Below are 19,741 nucleotides of genomic sequence, written 5' to 3' on the forward strand. Positions count from 1 at the left end.
CAGTCCCCCTCTGACATGACCGTCCTCGGCTTCCTCCACTGTCGCAACAACCCCGAACACAGACATGAAGAAGAACACCTTATCTTCTGCCTGGGTTCCCTTCAGCCTGGGGAACTCAACATTGAATTCTCCGATTTCAAATAACGTTCCTATCCATCCCCCGGCTCCCCAAACAGCATCACATCCCTCAGGTCCACCTTCCATTCCAGCTATCAATCAGATTCATCCCTCCCATCCACCAACTAGGTTGTGCCTACTACCAGTGTTCACCTATTGCCACAAGTCTGCTACACCCCCTGCCTTTTCATCTGCAGCTGCCCCCACCCCTACGTCCAGTCCTGAAGAAGGGTAATACCTGAAACATTGTTTGCTCCTTTCCTCCTGATGCTACTTGGCCTGCTGTGTTCTTCCAGCCTCTTCACCATCTATCCTATCTCAATTCACTGACCAATAAATGCAAGCGTACCAAACACCATCACCAACCTGGTTCCATGTTGCATTAGTGACCATTTTAATGGACGCGGCCAATGCATTGTTGGCGGCCTGTGCCTCTGTACTTTGACTCCAGCCTTCTCTAAATCAAGGGTCTTTGTAGTCGCTTCCAGTTCTGTGTTTTTAGATCCTGTGATGGACCTGATGGCATCAGGGTTGCTGGCAAATGTTAGTACCCCTCCCAGTGTGCCCAATCCAACTGATTGCCCTGTGCCCATAGGGTCAAGCCTTGTAATGTCTGCTTCACTCTGCAACTGACCTCTAGTGGGGAGCGGGCAATCCGTGTAGACCCACGTCAACCTCCAAATAGCCCATCCTGGTGACGTAGTCGGAGACTGGGGGGGGGGGGGCAAAAGAGTGAGCAGCAGAGGAAAACTCAAGAAGGTACAGATTAAAGTGTCCTTTAATATATATATTTTTACAACAGCGTTACAAGCACAAAGCTTTAACTTCATATTATGTGCAACTTCTCCAAACTGCAGAACGCTAGACAGCACCATTGACCATCATTACAGCAAGTGTCAGTCAAACTCAAGGTCTTGTTGCAAAGGTATACAGGAATAAAGCCCATTAGAGGGAAGTGAGAAACTGTCAGCGGGTGCGGGCAGGAGGGAAAAGTGTAGAGCAGAGACACATGGCCACAGGGTTGGGAGATGGGAAGGAGGCACAGAGAGTTAGAATTAGCTTGACTGTCATGTACACTCAAATGAATATGGTGTAAAGTTTACATTCACTACTGATGGTGCTATCTTAGGTACAACAATGTCTAGGGAGTACAGATCCTTAAACACAAATTCTTACAGGGGTTGGGTTAGAAAAATAAAGGAATAAAAATATTCTGCATTACAGGATCATAAGAATTACTTAGTGAAATAACAGTCTTACTGACCCAGGTCATACCTCCAGTGTGCAAAGCCTCACATTAAGGACAAAAGTGTGAGCCAAGGCCCCACCACACCATATCCATGCTGAGGCCAGGAGTTCAGAGAAGAAAGAAGGGGAGGAACGAAGAAAGGCACGAGGCGAAAAGAAATGGACGGAGCAGACGGGCTCTGGCTGAAGGGTCCTACTTTGCGGTGGGGGGGGGGGGGGAGGAGAAAGGATGGGGGGAGAGGGGAGAGGGAATGGGGGAGAGGGAATGGGGGGGGAGGGAGGATGGAGGGGAGGGAGGGGAGGATGGAGGGGAGGGGAGGGAGGGGAGGATGGAGGGGAGGGAGGGAGGATGGAGGGGAGGGAGGGAGGGAGGGAGGATGGAGGGGAGGGGGGAGGGAGGGAGGATGGGGGGTGGGAGAGGATGGAGGGGGGAGGGAGAGGATGGGGGGGGAGGGGGAGGATGGGGGGGAGGGGGAGGATGGTGGGGGGAGGGGGAGGATGGTGGGGGGAGGGGGAGGATGGGGGGGAGGGGGAGGATGGGGGGGAGGGGGAGGATGGGGGGGGGAGGGGGAGGATGGGGGGGAGGGGGAGGAGAGGATGGGGGGGAGGGGAGGAGAGGATGGGGGGAGGGGGGAGGGAGAGGATGGGGGGGAGGGGGAGGGAGAGGATGGGGGGGAGGGGGAGGGAGAGGATGGGGGGTAGAGGATGGGGGGGGTAGAGGATGGGGGGGAGGGAGAGGATGGGGGGGAGGGAGAGGATGGGGGGGGAGGGAGAGGATGGGGGGGGGAGGGAGAGGATGGGGGGGGGGAGGGAGAGGATGGGGGGGGGGAGGGAGAGGATGGGGGGGGAGGGAGAGGATGGGGGGGGGAGGGAGAGGATGGGGGGGGGAGGGAGAGGATGGGGGGGGAGGGAGAGGATGGGGGGGGAGGGAGAGGATGGGGGGGGAGGGAGAGGATGGGGGGGGAGGGAGAGGATGGGGGGGGGAGGGAGATGGGGGGGAGGGAGATGGGGGGGGAGGGAGAGGATGGGGGGGAGGGAGAGGATGGGGGGGAGGGAGAGGATGGGGGGGGAGGGAGAGGATGGGGGGGGAGGGGCAGGATGGGGGGGAGGGCAGGATGGGGGGGGAGGGGAGAGGATGGGGGGGGGAGAGGATGGGGGGGGGGAGAGGATGGGGGGGGAGAGGATGGGGGGGGGGAGAGGATGGGGGGGGGAGAGGATGGGGGGGGGGGAGAGGATGGGGGGGGGGAGAGGATGGGGGGGGGGGAGAGGATGGGGGGGGGAGAGGATGGGGGGGGGAGAGGATGGGGGGGAGGGGGGGAGGGGGGGGAGGGGGGGGAGGGGGGGGAGGGGGGGGGAGGGGGGGAGGGGGGGGAGGGGGGGGAGGGGGGGAGGGGGGGGAGGGGGGGAGGGGGGGGGGAGGGGGGGAGGGGGGGGAGGGGGGGAGGGGGGGGAGGGGGGGAGGATGGGGGGTGAGGGAGAGGATGGGGGGTGAGGGGGAGGATGGGGGGTGAGGGGGAGGGAGAAGGGAAGGAGGAGAAGTGAGGAAGGTGAAAGCATGTTTTTCCTACCCCTCCCCTTTCGGTAGGTGGAGGAGTTTCAGAGCGGGACAAGGAAGGTTTCTTTCGGGAGGAGAGTGGGAGAGCCGCACCACACCGGCGGCAGCCATCTTGGAATTTTCGAACAGTAACGGTCTTGGCCCGGGCCCCGCCCGTGAGGGACACGTCACCAACGGTCGATTTATACTCTCCCGCCCCACCGCTTCCGTCACAAACCATTCCCTCTCCATCCCATCCTTCATCCGGGACACCAAGGCATGGAGGGGGCGCCCATCTCGGGAGTCTTCAAATGTGTTTCGCACGCGGTACAGGCCGTACTCCCTCCCCCACGGACGCGTCTCTAATGGTTACCGTACAAACTCCGCCCCCTCTTCATCCGGGACACCAAGAGATGGAAGCGATAGACAGATGGATGGTCGTTGGGTTGTTCTTTGTCATTTCCTTCCCCACCCCCCAACCAGCCCCCTTTATTTCTATCCCAACGGCCTCCCCGTCCAGTCTTTCCCTTTACGAGATCCCGTACAGGCTGTTGGAGGCCTCCTGGAGGGCGTGTGCCAGACGCTCGCTGAAGTGCTCGGGCCCCAGCTGGCTCATGATGAACGACGAGGCGGTCTGGAGCTCCAGCTCCCGGTCCACCAGCTGCTTGGCGGCAACCTGGTAAAGCTGCAGGGGAGAGAGGGAAGGGAAAACACAGCGAAGGTCAGTTGGGTGCACGGTGTGTGGGGGAGGGGGTCCCCGCCCTCGTGGAGGGGTGGTTGGGTATGTGGTAGATGGGGGGGGGGGGCAGTTGGGTGCCTGGTGGGTGGGTGGGATTTGGTTGGGTATGTGGTAGACGGGGGACAGTTGGGTGCCTGATGGTGGGGGGTGGGTGGCTGGGTGCGTGGTGGGTTGGTGGGTGGGTGGGGGGGGCGGGTGGGCTGGGTGCGTGGTGGGTGTCTGGGTGCGTGGTGGGTGGGTGGGGGGGGCGGCTGGGTGCGTGGTGGGTGTCTGGGTGCGTGGTGGGTGGGTGGGGGGGGCGGCTGGGTGCGTGGTGGGTGGGTGGGGGGGGCGGCTGGGTGCGTGGTGGGTGGGTGGGGGGGGCGCGGCTGGGTGCGTGGTGGGTGGGTGGGGGGGGCGCGGCTGGGTGCGTGGTGGGTGGGTGGGGGGGGCGCGGCTGGGTGCGTGGTGGGTGGGGGGGGCGGCTGGGTGGGTGGGGGGGGCGGCTGGGTGCGTGGTGGGTGGGGGGGGCGGCTGGGTGCGTGGGGGGGGCGGCTGGGTGGGTGGGGGGGGCGGCTGGGTGCGTGGTGGGTGGGGGGGGCGGCTGGGTGCGTGGTGGGTGGGGGGGGCGGCTGGGTGCGTGGTGGGGGGGTGTGCGGCTGGGTGCGTGGTGGGTGGGGTGTGCGGCTGGGTGCGTGGTGGGTGGGTGGGGGGGGGGCGGCTGGGTGCGTGGTGGGTGGGTGGGGGGGGCGCGTGGTGGGTGGGTGGGTGGGGGGGGCGCGTGGTGGGTGGGTGGGGGGGGTGCGTGGTGGGCGGCTGGGTGCGTGGTGGGTGGGTGGGGGGGGGCGGCTGGGTGCGTGGTGGGTGGGGGGGGTGCGTGGGTGGGGGGGTGGGGGGGCGCGTGTTGGGTGGGTGGGGGGGGTGCGTGGGTGGGGGGGTGCGTGGTGGGGGGGGCGCGTGTTGGGTGGGTGGGGGGGGTGCGTGGGTGGGGGGGTGCGTGGGTGGGGGGGTGGGTGGGGCGGCTGGGTGCGTGGTGGGGGGGCGGCTGGGTGCGTGGTGGGGGGGGTGTGCGGGGGGGCGGCTGGGTGGGTGGTGGGGGGGGTGTGCGGCTGGTGCGTGGTGGGTGGGTGGGGGGGGCGGCTGGGTGCGTGGTGGGTGGGTGGGGGGGGGGCGGCTGGGTGCGTGGTGGGTGGGTGGGTGGGGGGGGGGCGGCTGGGTGGGTGGGTGGGTGGGGGGGGGCGGCTGGGTGGGTGGGGGGGGCGGCTGGGTGGGTGGTGGGGGCGGCTGGGTGGGTGGTGGGTGGGGGGGGCGGCTGGGTGGGTGGTGGGTGGGGGGGGCGGCTGGGTGGTGGGTGGGTGGTGGGTGGGGGGGGGCGGCTGGGTGGGTGGGGTGGGTGGTGGGTGGGGGGGGCGGCTGGGTGGGGGGGGGGCGGCTGGGTGGGTGGTGGGTGGGTGGGTGGCGGCTGGGTGGGTGGTGGTGGGGGGGGGCGGCTGGGTGGTGGGTGGCGGCTGGGTGGGTGGTGGGTGGGGGGGTGCGGCTGGTGGGTGGTGGGTGGGTGGGTGGGGGGGTGCGGCTGGGTGGGTGGTGGGTGGGTGGTGGTGGGTGGGGGGGGGTGGGTGGTGGGTGGGGGTGGGTGGGGGGGGGTGGGGGGGGTGGGTGGTGGGTGGGTGGGGGGTGGGTGGGGGGGGTGGGTGGTGGGTGGGTGCGTGGGGGGGGTGCGTGGGGGGTGCGTGGTGGGTGGGTGGTGGGTGGGTGGGTGGGGGGGGTGCGTGGTGGGTGGGTGGGGGGGGTGCGTGGTGGGCGGCTGGGTGGGGGGGGCGGCTGGGTGGGTGGGGGGGGCGGCTGGGTGGGTGGTGGGTGGTGGTGGGTGGGGGGGGGGCGGCTGGGTGGTGGGTGGGGGGGGGCGGGTGGGTGGTGTGTGGGGGGGTGCGGCTGGGTGGGTGGTGGGTGGGGGGTGCGGCTTGGGTGGGGGGGGCAGCTGGGTGGTGGGTGGGTGGTGGTGGGGGGGGGGGGGGCAGCTGGGTGGTGGGTGGGTGGTGGGTGGGGGGGGTGCGGCTGGTGGTGGTGGTGGGTGGTGGTGGGTGGGGGGGGTGGGTGGGTGGGTGCGGCTGGGTGGGTGGTGGGTGGGTGGGTGCGGCTGGGTGGGTGGTGGGTGGTGGGTGGGTGGGGGGGTGCGGCTGGGTGGGTGGTGGGTGGGTGGGTGGTGGGTGGGGGGGTGCGGCTGGGTGGGTGGTGGGTGGGTGGTGGGTGGGGGGGTGCGGCTGGGTGGGTGGTGGGTGGGGGGGTGCGGCTGGGTGGGTGGTGGGTGGGGGGGTGCGGCTGGGTGGGTGGTGGGTGGGGGGGTGCGGCTGGGTGGGTGGTGGGTGGGTGGTGGGTGGGTGGGTGGTGGGTGGGGGGGTGCGGCTGGGTGGGTGGTGGGTGGGGGGGTGCGGCTGGGTGGGTGGTGGGTGGGTGGTGGGTGGGGGGGGGGCGGCTGGGTGGGGGGGGGCGGCTGGGTGGGTGGTGGGTGGGGGGGGCGGCTGGGTGGTGGGGTGGGTGGTGGGTGGGGGGGGGGGCGGCTGGGTGGTGGGTGGGGGGGGGGCGGCTGGGTGGTGGGGCGGCTGGGTGCGTGGTGGGGGTGGGTGGGTGGGGGGGCGGCTGGGTGCGTGGTCGGTTGGGTGTATGAATGGTAGGGTGGCAATGGGACGTAACCACAGTGTCGTGAGTGTTGTAAGAGTGAGCTGGTGGTGGGCAGTGCCCTGTCTAGAGGACTTAATATGTCAAAAGACACCATTTTGATTTAATATGTCACAAGGTAGAGCAAACAGGAGTGGATCAGAGGGTAGGGCTGCGGGCAGAGGTATTTCACAGTAGCTCTACCAGTTGTGATTGGCAGTGGGGAGGGAGTGGGGCTGTGGAGCCCACGATCAAGCATGGGACGGCAAGGGCCATGAGAGAGATGCGTTTGGGGTGAAGGGGTTTCCCTCTCCTCACCTGAACAGTGATGAGTTTCTCTGCTAGAGAATCTGCCTCTGAGAGTTCTTCACCAAAGCACAGTGTGACCCTGTATTGGGGCATAACACCACCTCCTGATGTCTGGTAGAGTTCCATATCTGCAGCAAAAAATTTGACAGATCCATGTTAGGTTGGCACACGTCCCTGCTTTTGCCTGCAAATGCTATTCACCTGACTGCTCACCACTCCCCGCCAACCCCAGTAGTGTACTCCCTGTGCAAACACACTGCCTACCTCACATCATAAACATAGCCTCACTCGCAACACAATTCACTCAGAAATAACAAGCACGCACGCATTCAGTTAACGCCTTATCAAACACCCAAAACACATTCGCACAAACACCCCACGCAAAGCCACACTCTCTCGCACCCACAACACCACGACACACTCACCCACACACACACACACACCCCAATGCTGCCACACTCGCCGTACGCATTCATGAGGTTGCTTATCTTAGAGCAAAGTGTCACATCAATGTGCATTGTGCAGCTTCTCACTGGATTCCCTTGGGACTCCTGCCAGACATCAGGCAATGCCTGCTTGTTTATCCTGACATTTCCACTGTTACGCGCCCGCGGCCCTCCCAGCCCCGCTCAGGGATAATTACCCTGCTCAAATTTCTTGCGGTCAAACAGCTTCTCCACCTTTTCCCTCTCTAACTTGTTTGTCTGGTTGGGCTGAGGCCCACACGGCCCCGTCCAGAACACCCGGCCCTGGCACAGGCGCTGGATGAAGATCCCATTGGCGTTGCTGTCCAACATAACTCCCCGCTCCAGGAAGGCCAGCAGCTCCTCTGTTGCCCTCCGCTTCTCCAGACTGGTGATGGCAGCTGTCGATGGGAAGCGTAGCTTCTCCAAGGCCTGCGAGCCAAAGGAGTTGTCGCTGCGGTCAGGGGGGGCGAGGATGAGATCTTGCAGCCGTGCCGTGTCACTTCGGTGCTGACCTCCACGCCGCTGTAGCAGAACGCGATGAACATGGAATTTGGGCCTGTGGGACGGAGAGGTAAAGTGGGCGTGATCGTCCATTGGGAGTTTGAATTTGGCGATGGGCTTGCGTGTGCTCGCCGATTATTACGGCCCCATCTGAGGCTTTTAGAGAGGGTGCGAGAAAAGCTTAAGCTCCAGAAAATGCGTTTACCTTTCTCTGGGACGATTGCTGGCACCGAACTGGTGATGCTAATTGTGTACTCGTTCAGAGCTGTGAACCAGGAGAGACGGAGACAGATTTAGTTCCTGATATGCACACCACTCTTCAGCTCCCAGCCGACTGAACTCCTCCCCCTTTCTGGGACTTAAGAGCTAAAGTCACTTGAGACCACATTATGCTGCTCAAAGAGAGCGCATCTTGTTGATCTGATGGAGTTGACAGATTTAACTGGGCGTGGGAGGTGGTTCAGAGCACAGTTGGATCTGGTGAGGCCTACCCCAGAGGATAAACTGGTGAATAAGACCTACTCATCTCAAATGCTTCAAAACCCGCATCTAATACATTCAGTTCTAAGGTTCATTTGACTATTGTGCATTACGGGGGCTCAGCGGTCAGCGCCAGGGACTCCGGTTCGGTCCCACCCTCAGGTGACTTGTCTTTGTGGAGTTTGCAAGCCCCCCCCCCCCCCCCCCCTGCCCCCGCCCCCGCCCCCAACCCCATCTGTGTAGATTTCCTCCACCAGTCCAAAGACGTGCAGCGTAGGGTAGATTGGCCATGCTTGGTTGCCCTGTAGATGCTTAGGGTGGTGGGTTAGTCATGGGGAAAACGCAAGGTAGCGGAATGGGTCTGGGTGGGATGCTCTTCAGAGGGGCGGTGTGGACCTGTTGGGCTGACTGTTCTGCTTCTGACTCTCTGACCTCATCTCAACTACCACCTTCTGGGTTGACAATCTTGACAAGGACTGCACAACTTAATACGACCTCCTCAGTCCTCAGAGCTCCTACACAGTGAGAGTGGGACTGCACTGACCCTGAGAGGGGCCTGTGGTCCCGACCTCATGCTGGAGCAGCTGTCACAGACCTGGTGAGGCCTACGCCAGTTTCTGAAGGATAGCATCAAACCCAGTGGAATCTGCTCGACCCTGGCAGCTGTATTCGATCCTGACTGGGAGTCTGTGGGGTCTCCTCAACGCTGGACCTTCTCGTGAGCTGGCCAAACCAACCTGCAGAGGCCCAATTGCTGGTCCCCAGCTGGCTAGAACCTGGCCCACTCCAGCACCTGCTGGGTCTTGGTAGGACCCAAACACACAGTGAGCTGACACAACGCTGGGCTCTGCCAACCCTGTGGGTTTGCTCATCTCCTATGATGGGGTGGGGAGGCACCTTCGAACTGAGAGGGGCCCGGCATGATGCCACTGGGGCCCATACCTACCTTTCGGTGGTCTGCTCGAATCCATGGAAAAGCCAGAAAACTATAGACCGCTGAGGCTAATGTCAGCAGTGAGTACGTTGCCAGAGGCGATGCAGAGGGGACAGTGTTTGGAAAGGCAAAGGACTGACTGGGGATGGTCAGCTTGGCTTTGTGCGTGGGAAATCATGTCTCACCAATTGAATTTGAGCTTTTTGAAGAGGTCACAAAGAAAATGGCTTTTGACAAAGTTCACCTGGTAGACTTAGCAAGGCGTTAGATCACATGGAATCCAGGGGGAGACAGCCAATAGGAGACAAAATTGGCTTAATGGAAGGAGAACAGAGGGTGGTGGTGGAAGGTTGCTTTTCAGACTGCAGGCCTGTGACCAGCGGTGTACCACAAGGATCGGTACTGGGTCCACTGCTTTTCGTCATTTGTATAGACAATTTGGAGCTATGGTTAGTAAGTTTGCAGATGACACCAAAATTGGGAGGTGTCGTAGACAGTGAAGGAGGTTACCTCAGAGCACAACAGGACCTCGATCTGTTGGGCCAAGGAGTGGCCGATGGAGTTTAATTGAGATAAATGTGAGGTGCTGCATTTTGGAAAGGTACATCAGGGCAAGACTTATACACTTAATGGTTGTCCAACTTACAGACCTAGTGCAGAATTCCTTGAAAGTGGAGTCGCAGGTAGACAGGGCAGTGAAGGTGGTGTTCGGGACGCTCGCCTTTATTGGTCACTGCATTGAGTATTGGATTTGGGAGGGTCGTGTTGCAGCTGTACAGGACGTGGGTGAGGCCGCATTTGGAATACCGTGTTCGGTTCTGGCCTCCCTGCTGTAAGTCGGGTGATGTGAAACTTGAAAGGGTTCAGAAAAGATTTACAAGGAAGTTGCTGGGATTGGCGGGTTTGAGGGAGGTTGGGGCTATTTGTCAGAGGCTGAGGGGTGACCTTACAGAGGTTTATAAAATCATGAGGGACATGGATAGGGTGAAAAGCTAAGGTCTTTTCCCTAGGGTGGGGGTATCCACATCTAGAGGGCATAGGTTTAAGGTGAGAGGAGTAAAGATTTAAAAAGGACCTTAGAGGTAATTTTTTTCACACGAAGGGTGGTGCGTGTATGGAATCAGCTGCCAGAGGAAGTGGTGGAGGCTGGTACAATTACAACATTTAAAAGGCACCTGGATGGGTGCATGAATAGAAAGGGTTTAGAGGGATATGGGCCAAATGCTGGCAAATGGTACTAGATGAGTGTAGGATGTCTGGCATGGGCAGATTGGACTGATGGGTCTGTTTTCGTGCTGTGTGACACTCTGACTCAGTGCCCCTCAGTTCTGTACCTTCAGTGCTTGGTATCACATTCAACTCCAGTGAGGTGACTTCGGCAGAACCTTCTTCATTTGTGGACATCTCGGAGCCTGAGCTAGGATCACAGCTGCTGTCACTGTCCATCTGCTGGGAGTCAGGAGGTGGATCGTCACCCATTGCCTGGTGGAAAATATGTACAGGAGGGTCACTCTCTACCTGCTGGAAAACCTGGATTGTTGTGTCCTTCCATCAGAGTTGTCGCACATATCTTCAAGCGCAACACATTATATATAATGCACCCCCCCCTCCCACCCCACCAATGTTGCCCCATTCCTTACCTGCACAGAGCTCCCCTGCTCTCTGCTGGGGGAACTGGGCTGTGAGCTCTCCATTCCAATGCTCCCATTCACCTCCATCTTCACCGTATTCAGGTCAATGGTGGGTGACGGCCTCTCTGTGAACAGAGCCCAGTAAAGACAGGTCAGCACTGAGAGACAGAAAGACACTGTTCAATCCCCAACTCCCTAAGAATAAACTCCATGTAACCCTTTCATTACCTCCTTCCCATCTGTCTTACCACCTTCACTTCCGCCTCCTCCTCCCTGAAATACCTCTTTCCCCCCCCCTCCTCCCCCCATCCCTCTCTCACCCTCCTGTCCATGAGATATTGTATTGTTTCTCTTTACTAACTCGCTCACAAGCGTGCGATGTTTACTATGCTGCGTTTCCATTCATCCATTCAGAAAACCACGTTAAACTAAATCATCCCTTCCAACTCACTACTGTTTCAATACACCGTTCAATTCTTATCAGCCTCATGCTGCAAGCAGTGTTTAGTCCTGTTTCTGTGTCAAAGGCTACCCCTGAATAAGTAGAACAATGCCATCCCTGCCAGCGTGTCTCCACAACTCACTCGAAACTATGGAAAGATTATACTAATTAACCCTTAGTAACTCTCTCGGGACCTGAGTAGGCTGTTTGGACATCAAGCAGTTTCTTCCACCAGTGTGTCCCTACAGTCTGCTGTTTTTTAAGCCCTTTTAAATTTCCTTACACACTACCTACTGTATTTCTATAACACTGTACTATCTATTGCTTGTGTTTTATTTAAGACTGCCACCTTGTACTAATGCACAGCTTTATACTTTTTTAAACATATATTAAATAGGGTTGCTACCCCCTTTAAGAAACTTACTATCAAACAGCACTCCTGCCTGGCCTGCTGTGTTCCTCCAGCTCCACACTGTTACATCTAGCACTTCCATGAAACTGCATGAACGAATGTGTAGGAACTGTCAGACATCAGCAATAGTAAAAGAAATCTCATGACCCAGCTGCAGGAGATCAGTTTAATATCCTCTGTACTTTTTATTCAGGATGCTTATAATTTCTCACTTATTTACATCATTTAAGTCTAGTATTTTTACTAACATTACTAACTTTAAAGGCAAAAGGACTGACAAAACTTTCTTACGGATGCTCAGAATGGACACCTATTCTAATCCCATCAGGAGTAACAGCCAGCATTTAGCAAGTGCTTAAACTATCTCCTGCTTCCCCAGGACAATTGTCACACAAACCTGAGCACAGTAGATACAACTATGTGACACCAGCTTGCTAAAATTTTAATGAATGCAAAAACTGTATATAAGAGGCTACTGTAAAACTGTACTTTGGACTGTATCGTGCCTCAAACTGTGTCACTGCGGATGCTCAATAAAGAGGTTACTTTAACCACTCACTGATCTCGGTCGCTATTGAGCAATATCCCACACTCCCAGCCCTCTGGCCTCCACCACTGCTCCCACCGGACCTCTCTGTCCTTGCCTCAGTGCAGATAAGCGCGCGCCCCCCCACGACTCCACCTTTCCCAGCTGCTGCTTGGACACTCACTCTTCACAGCTGTATCATCGACAATCTTGTAGACTTTGAATGGTTCTGAGATGTCAAGCTGTGAGCGCTGGGGCACTTCCTCAAACTCGGTGCTCTTGTTAAGAGCGCACCTCAGCCGTGTTTTCCAAGTGGCTGGGTCCACCTTGTCTCCATCTTTGTATTTCCCCTTGAACTTTGCCCAAGCCTGTTTGGAAGAGACGACAGAGGCTTGGTGCAGCAGAACATGTCGAATGCTTATGCAGCCACTGAGCACACGCACCAAAAAAAAAATCAAACATACTCTGCACAGGCACGGCACAGGGTTGGATACAAAGTGAAGCTACCTCAAACCACCCCACCCCACCCTCCCCCCCAACATCAAACACTCCCAGGGCAGCAGAGGGTTTGATACAGAGTGAAGCTTCATCTACGTGGTTCCCCTCCTTCCTGAGTGCTAAACTGCAGTATTCCCTGTAATCATCTACCCCTGTCTCTTTCTCACTCACTCCCTCACACACTCTCCCTCTCTCCCTACTTGATGACAACCCTTAATGTCTACTTGCTTGACCAATCTTTTCATTACCACCAACCTCCCATGCCTTTCCCCACCATATCTGCTGCCCCAGCCCATGGTCAAAACATGGTTTGACTTATCACAAGTCTATCATCTGGAGACATTTTAAATCCGGAAACATGGTTCATAAGTTTTCAGATAGCACCAAAATTATTGATGTAGTGGGTAGTGAAGGTGGTTATCTCAAGAGTACGTCAGGAACTTGATCAGATGGGCCAGTGGGCTGAGGAGTGGGAGATTGATCTAAGTTAGACTCCACGTGAGGTGCTGCATTTTGGAAAGGCAAATCAGGGCAGGATTTGTACACTGAATGGTAAGGTCCTGTCGTGTGTTGCTGAACAAAGAGACCTTGAAAGTGGAGTCACAATTAGACAGGATATTGAGGAAGGCATTTGGCACACTGACCTTTATTGGTCAGTGCGTTGCGTATAGGAGTCAGAAAGGTCATGTTGTGTCTGTACAGGACTTTGGTGAGGCCACTTTTAGAGTACTGTATTCAATTCTGGTCTCCCTCCTGTGGGAAAGATGTTGTTAAACTTGACAGGGTGCAGAAAAGATTTAGAAGGATGGTAACTGGGGGCCTGGAGGGTTTGACCTACAGGGAGAGGCTGGGACTTGTTCTCCTGATAGAGTCTCACAGCACAGAAACGGACCCTTCAGTCCAACCAGTCTGTGCCAAACATAATCCCAAAGTAAACTAGTTTCACTTGCCTGCTCCTGGCTTCTCTCCCTCCAAACCCTACCTATCTGTGTACTTATCCAAATGTCTTTTAAATGTTGTAACTGTACGCACATCCACCTATTCCTCTGGAAGCTCATTCTACATGTGAAACTCCTTTTATATAAACAAAAAACATTGCCTCTTGTGTCTCTCCCCTCTCGCCTTAAAATTATGCTCCCTCGTCTTGAAATACCCCATCCTTGAGAAAAGACACCTACCATTAACCCTATGTATGCCCCTCATGATTTTGTAATCGTCCATAATCAACCTCCAGTGAAAAAAGCCCTAGCATTTTTTTTATAACTCAAACCCTCCATACCTGGCAACACCCTGGTAAATCTCTTCTGAACCTTCTCCAGCTTAATAACATCCTTGGTATAACAGGGTGGCCAGAACTGGACAGTTCTCCAGAACAGGCCTCAACAATGCTCTGTACAACCTCACCGTGACATCCCCAACACCTATATTCAAAGGACTGAGCAATGAAGGCAAGTATGCTAAACACCTTAGCCACCCTGTCTATGTGTGGTGCTAGCTTGAAAGAATTATGTACCTGAACTTCTAGGACACTCTCTGTTCTATGACACTACCCAAGGCCCTACCTTTGTTTGTTGCATCCAAATGCAATATCTCACATTTATCCAGATTGAACTCCATCTGCTGTTCTTCAGCCCATTGACCCATTTGATCAAGATCCCCTTGTAATCTTAGAAAACCTTCCCCTACTACTACAATGATACTAATTTTGATGTTATCCACAATTTAGTAACCATGTCTTCAATATTCTCATTAAAATCATTTATATAAGTGACAAAAGAGGACACAGAACCAGTCCCTGTAGAACACCATTGGGAGGTTGAGGAGTAACCTTGTGGAAATATCTTATTTATAAAATTATGAGGGGTGAAGATAAGGTGAATAGCAAAAGTATTTTCTCAGGGTGGGTGGAGTCCAAAACTAGAGGGGCAGAGGTTTAAGGTGAGAGGGGAAAGATTTAATAGGGAACTAAGAGGCAACTTTTACATACAGTGGAATGAGCTGCCAGAGGAAGTGGTGGATGCAGGTACAGTGCCAACATTTAAAAGACATTTGGACAGGTACATGGATAGGAAAGGTTTCGAGGGATATGGGACAAACGCAGGCAAGGGCTGGTCCAGTTTGGGAAACCTGGTCAGCATGGATAGGTTGGGCTGAAGGTCTGCTTACGAGCTGGGTGACCCTAGAGCTGCAAAAGCGCCGTGTTAAGGCTCAATTGTGAGGTGCCTGCAGGACTATCTTTGACCATCCAAATATGTTCCGGCCACTCCGCCCTTCGAGCTTGCTCTGTCTTTCGGTAAGACCACAGCCACTCGGATTTTAATTTCGATCCTGCCTTCCTGCAAACTCATTGATTTTTTTTATCATGGCCACGCTCTCGGGAGTCTGCCCACCTCTATCTTAGGAGTATTTTCCACACCAGTGATGCCCATGCGCTGGGGCATGATTTGTGTTTCCATGAACTCTGACCCCACCCTTCCCACCACACCATGTTGGCCGCCATAGCCTGGGGGAGGGGACACGGAGCGCAGGACTTACCTTGAAAATAGCAGCATCCTCATCATGCCTGTAGTCCTGTTTGCCCGCGTGCTTCCAGGGGATCCGGAACATTCCGAGTTTGCGGTCCTCCCAGACCAAGCCTGGGTACTTCTCACTATCCACTTGTTCGATCATCCACTGTTTCAGCTTACGGGTACACCTCACCCCACCAGCCATCCTAAGAGACACGGGGTGGGGAGGGGGGGTTGGCGGGAGATGGAGAAAGAGAGAGGGGGGTACAGTGAAGGATGGAGAGGAGGAATGAAAAGGGAAGGACAGAGGAATGAATGGAGGGAGGATGTTGTGGGGGGAGACGAACTGAGTCAGGAAGGAACAGAGAGTTGGGGACAATAGTGAATAGGGCCTCTCCTCACTCCAGTGTGATTTCCAGACCTCTCCCCTCTGCTTGTGATGACCTTCCTGATCCCTCCCCTCTGGCATGACCCTCACCGACCCTTCTCCTCTGGCTGTGACCCTCCCTGCCAGTCGTGACTTCTCTGACCATGAGAAAGGAGGTTTTGAATTTGGGGCCTGAGCCCGGTAGAGAGCGGAGAGAGATGGTGGAGGGTAGTGGGGACAGTGAGTGAGGTGGACAATCTGAGATTTGGAAGGGGCTGTGGGCATTTTAGGGGCATTAGGTTTAAGGGCATTGAGGAGGCCATGATTGATGGATCAGAGTGGCTGAGGGATCTTCGAAGGAAGCAGAGGGAGTTGAGGGAAGGAATGAAGCCATTGAAGAATGGAGGATATAAATGGATTAGGAGAGTTGAGGGGAGAGTACGTTTGAGGGAAGGAGGATGTCAGGAGGTTGAGGGAACAAGCATAGGAGATGAGGAGTACTGAAGTTGAGAGGGGTTGTTGAGGAAAGGAGAGGTAAGGAAGAGGTGTTTGTTGGAAGGCTAGAGTGAGGAGGGAATTTTATGCATGCAGAGGATGTAAGGGAGAGTGTTTGAAGGGTGGAGATGGTGAGGGAGTGAGGAGAGGTGGACAGATGTAGATTGAGGAAAAGAGGAAGGGTTTGAAGGTAAGGAAGGCAGTTTTGGTGGGATTTGAGGGAAGAAAGCTTTGAGGAAGGGGCTTTAAGTGAAGGTTGAGAGAAGGTCTCCTAAGAGACACGGGGTGGGGAGGGGGGGTTGACGGGAGGTGGAGAAAGAGAGAGAGAGATGGGGGGGAGACATCCCCTCTCCCTCATTAGGAGGGAGAAGATTTAAGGGAAGCAGAGCATGGAGAGGAGGGTATTGGAGGCCTGAGGGGGCGTGATGGAAGGAAGTGGTGTGGGAGGGGATGGGTTGGAGGAATGAGGGGATTTGAGAAGCAGGAGGGGGCAGTTTTGAGGGAGAAGGAGGGTTTGTGGAAAAAGGACTTGTTTTGTTTACCCGACAGGAAGTGGTAGCAAAACGCTAGTCGCAGTAAAACCAGTTGCGTAGGCTTAACTAGGTCAGATTAACCGACGTAAGGGTTAATCAGGTTAGTCTCTCCAGAATGACGTCCCACCTCCCTGACACTTCCCTTTGCCCCGGATCCATGTTTGGGTTCTGGTGCTGGTTTAAAAGACAGAGAAAAAACAAGCAGTGAGATTTCTCTCCGACAAACTCACGTTTTGCCTGCCCCTGGTCCCGGTTTGGCAGCAGCTGCGTTGCTGTGCTAGTTGTTTGCTTGTTTGTGAGTTCAGTCTCACCCAGGTCACTGCCTGTACTCTGACTGTCTAATGCCAGTCTCCTGCCCCTGTCCTTTATAGACTCGCTCGATCACAAGCTTTCCAAGAAATCACGTGACTCTTTCACCAAAGTCTCTTGGTGTCACACAGGCTGTAGGTTAGCCTGTAGAGGGAGCAGTGTACAACTCATGTACAAACAGAAGCACGTGCACACATACATAAATCACACAAACACACACATTAATGCTGCAAACAGGCCTAAATGAACAGATATAAGCAGCAACCCTCAGCATTCAACGCAGAGACATCTGAGGAACAGGGCAGGTGATCATCTAGTGGTGTTTGAATCCTGCCACAGCAGATGGTAGAATTTGAATTCAGTAAATATCAGTCTAAAATTCAGTAAATAAAGACTCTAGTGATGATCAGTAAATATCAGTCTAAAATTCAGTAAATAAAGACTCTAGTGATGATCATAAATACATCAGGTTCACTAATGTCCTTTTGGGAAGGAAATTGCCATCCTTACCCATCTGGCCTACATGTCACTCCAGACCCACAGCACTGTAGTTGACTCTTTAACTGCCTTCTGGGCCATTTGGGATGGTCAATAAGTGTTGCCTGGCCAGCGATGTGAATGAATTTTAGGAAAAGAAAGAAACTGTCGACGTATCTGTCCTTAAGAGGCAGCTTGCAAACTTTTCACCATTACTCATGCAAGTGAGTGCGCCTGACAATGAAAGTTAATTCTAAAAAATACACACTGAAAGTGCACAGGCAGGGGGACACACATCAACAAAAACGTAAACACTCTCATGTACATGCTAACTAGCACACCGGGTCACAAACACACACAGCTCTCTCTGTCTTGCGCACGTGCTCACATATGCACACACACCGCTCTCATTCACACACAAAGCTGACACAGAAAACAAAAGCAACAGCCAAATTTAAAGAAGGGAAAGCTCAGTGGGTCGCCAGGCACCTGTGGTGAGAGAGCAGCAGAGGCTGGGTCACTGAACATCAGCTGTGATCTTACGGAATGGTGGAGTGGGCTGAATGGCCTGCTCTTGAGTACGTTGGAGAAACAGACACGTGCACAGGTCAAATACACACAAACGCAACTTGCGTGCCCACAGTGAGAAAGCACACACTTCCTCCAGCAATGCTTGCTGATGCGTGATTTTGTGGAGAGTCTCCCATGCCCAGCTCTCACAACCAGCCAGATGTTTTCGCCCCTGAACCCCAGGGGATGGCAGCTGTGTGAGTTGCTGACCCATCGTTCCAACCGGGAGTGGCTGTTGGGTGACTCAGCCTCCACTTTTTCCTCACCATGGAGGCTGCCCGCCTCTCTGAAATGTCCCAACATTTTTTGTTGCTTGTTCATTTTGGGTGGCCAGCCACTCCTGCTGCTTGGTGTGGGACTCAGTATAATGCTGAGCTGGGAATCAGAAGCAGAGGGGCGCAGACCAGGGAGTTGATAATGTGCTGCACTTTGGTTAGGACCTCCCCCCAAAGTTTGATATACAAGCCAAGATCACGCGGGGTTTTAGGGGTAATTAATTAGCTTGGATTGAGGACTGACTAGCTGACAGACAGCTGGGATAAATGGGTTTTTTCTGGTTGGCAACCTGGCAGGGTCAACACTGGGTTTTGTCCTCGGGGCCCCAGCTGCTGCTAATCTGTATTAAGGACTTGAGTACAAGGGTAGAAAGTACAATAGCCAGTGCTAAAATAGGTGGGAAACTATGTTGTAATGAAGCAGTAAGAAACTTGACAAAGGACATAGTCACCAGGTGAGGGGAATGAATGAAATTTGGCAGATGAAATTTAACTTGAATAAATGCAAGATTATCATTTTGGTCAGAGGACTGAAAAAGCAATTTTGTTTGTGTTGCCTGAAAGGAGAGGCAGTTCAGAGTGCTTTGTTACGGAGGGATCTGGGTGACCTTGCACATGAACTGCCAAGAACTAGAGCACAGCAGGTAATAAGAAAGTTAGGGGAAATTCTGGCATTAATTTCTAAAGGAGGAATGCACAAGTGGAGAAATTGTTGCTGAAACCGTACAAGGCATCTGTGAGACTGGACCTGGGGTTTCAGATACAATTTTGGTCACCTTACTTGAGAAGGAATGCAGTTGCATTGGGTGGGAGTGGGACAGCTCAGAGAAGGTTCACCAGATTGATTCCAGAGATGAGAGGTTTGTCTTATGAAGGGAGATTGAGCAGTTTAGGTCAAACTCTCAGGGGTTTAGAAAAATGAGAGGAAATTTAAGATCAATTCTAGAAAGTGCTAAAGGGGATTGGCAGAGTAGATTAGAGATGATGTTTGCTCCAGAACAATTAGCTATACTCTCATAGATTCGCTACAGTGTGGAAACAGGCCCTTTGGCCCAACAAGTCCACACCGAACCTCAGAGCACCCACCTAATCTACACCTCCCTGAACACTACGGGCAATTTAGCATGGCCAATCTACCTAGCCTGCACATCTGGACTATGATCATATTCGGCAGACACAAGGAGCTGAATGGCCTACTTCTGCTCCTAGCCCTTACATTGAGATGTCAGAGTCATGTAGTGTTTCACTGTCTGACTGTTTGCGGGTCTGGTTCTCCCTGTGTTGTCCCACTGGTCTTACTATCTTCTCTCTCTGCCTCTGCCTCTCTCTCTCTCTCTCTCTCTCTCTCTCTCTCTCTCTCTCTCTCTCTCTCTCTCTCACACACGCAGACACTCTCTGGGTGGGTCTGAGCCATTTCTCAGACTCTCACCTCTTCAAATCCCCACCCTGTAAAGCAGAGAGGGAGCAGGACCGCATGGACCGCAGCTATTTGAGAAGGGCAGCTTGCTACGAATTTCTCAAGGGGCGTTAGGGTTGGGCAATAAAGGCTGGGCCCAGCCAGCAATACGCATGTATCATGGGAGAGTTTTAACAAGAGAAAGGGTGGGGGGGAATGGGGCAGTGCAAGGATCCATTCACCATCAATCGGTTTGATGAGGGCCAGGCCGACCACCTGGATATGATGTCCCAGTGCAGACATGTTTGGATGATCAGTACATCTAGAGCAGTTGGTCGCT

The 19,741-nt window shown here is 55.1% G+C and overlaps 1 protein-coding gene across 1 annotated transcript; it reads right to left on the minus strand.

Moving 5' to 3' along the window:
- Positions 1 to 2,854: 2,854 nt before the first annotated feature.
- LOC125448997 (interferon regulatory factor 8-like) lies at positions 2,855 to 16,755 on the minus strand. Its single transcript, XM_048524540.2, is given in 10 exon segments — positions 2,855 to 3,584; positions 6,591 to 6,709; positions 7,225 to 7,518; positions 7,521 to 7,604; positions 7,755 to 7,814; positions 10,298 to 10,445; positions 10,604 to 10,719; positions 12,159 to 12,342; positions 15,008 to 15,185; positions 16,605 to 16,755. Coding segments are annotated over 9 exon segments (1,338 nt in total). The 5' UTR covers position 15,185; positions 16,605 to 16,755; the 3' UTR covers positions 2,855 to 3,428.
- Between the last annotated feature and the right edge of the window lie 2,986 nt (positions 16,756 to 19,741).

The sequence above is a fragment of the Stegostoma tigrinum genome, chromosome 43 (assembly GCF_030684315.1).
Source record: "Stegostoma tigrinum isolate sSteTig4 chromosome 43, sSteTig4.hap1, whole genome shotgun sequence".
In the NCBI taxonomy this organism is placed as follows: Eukaryota; Metazoa; Chordata; class Chondrichthyes; order Orectolobiformes; family Stegostomatidae; genus Stegostoma; species Stegostoma tigrinum.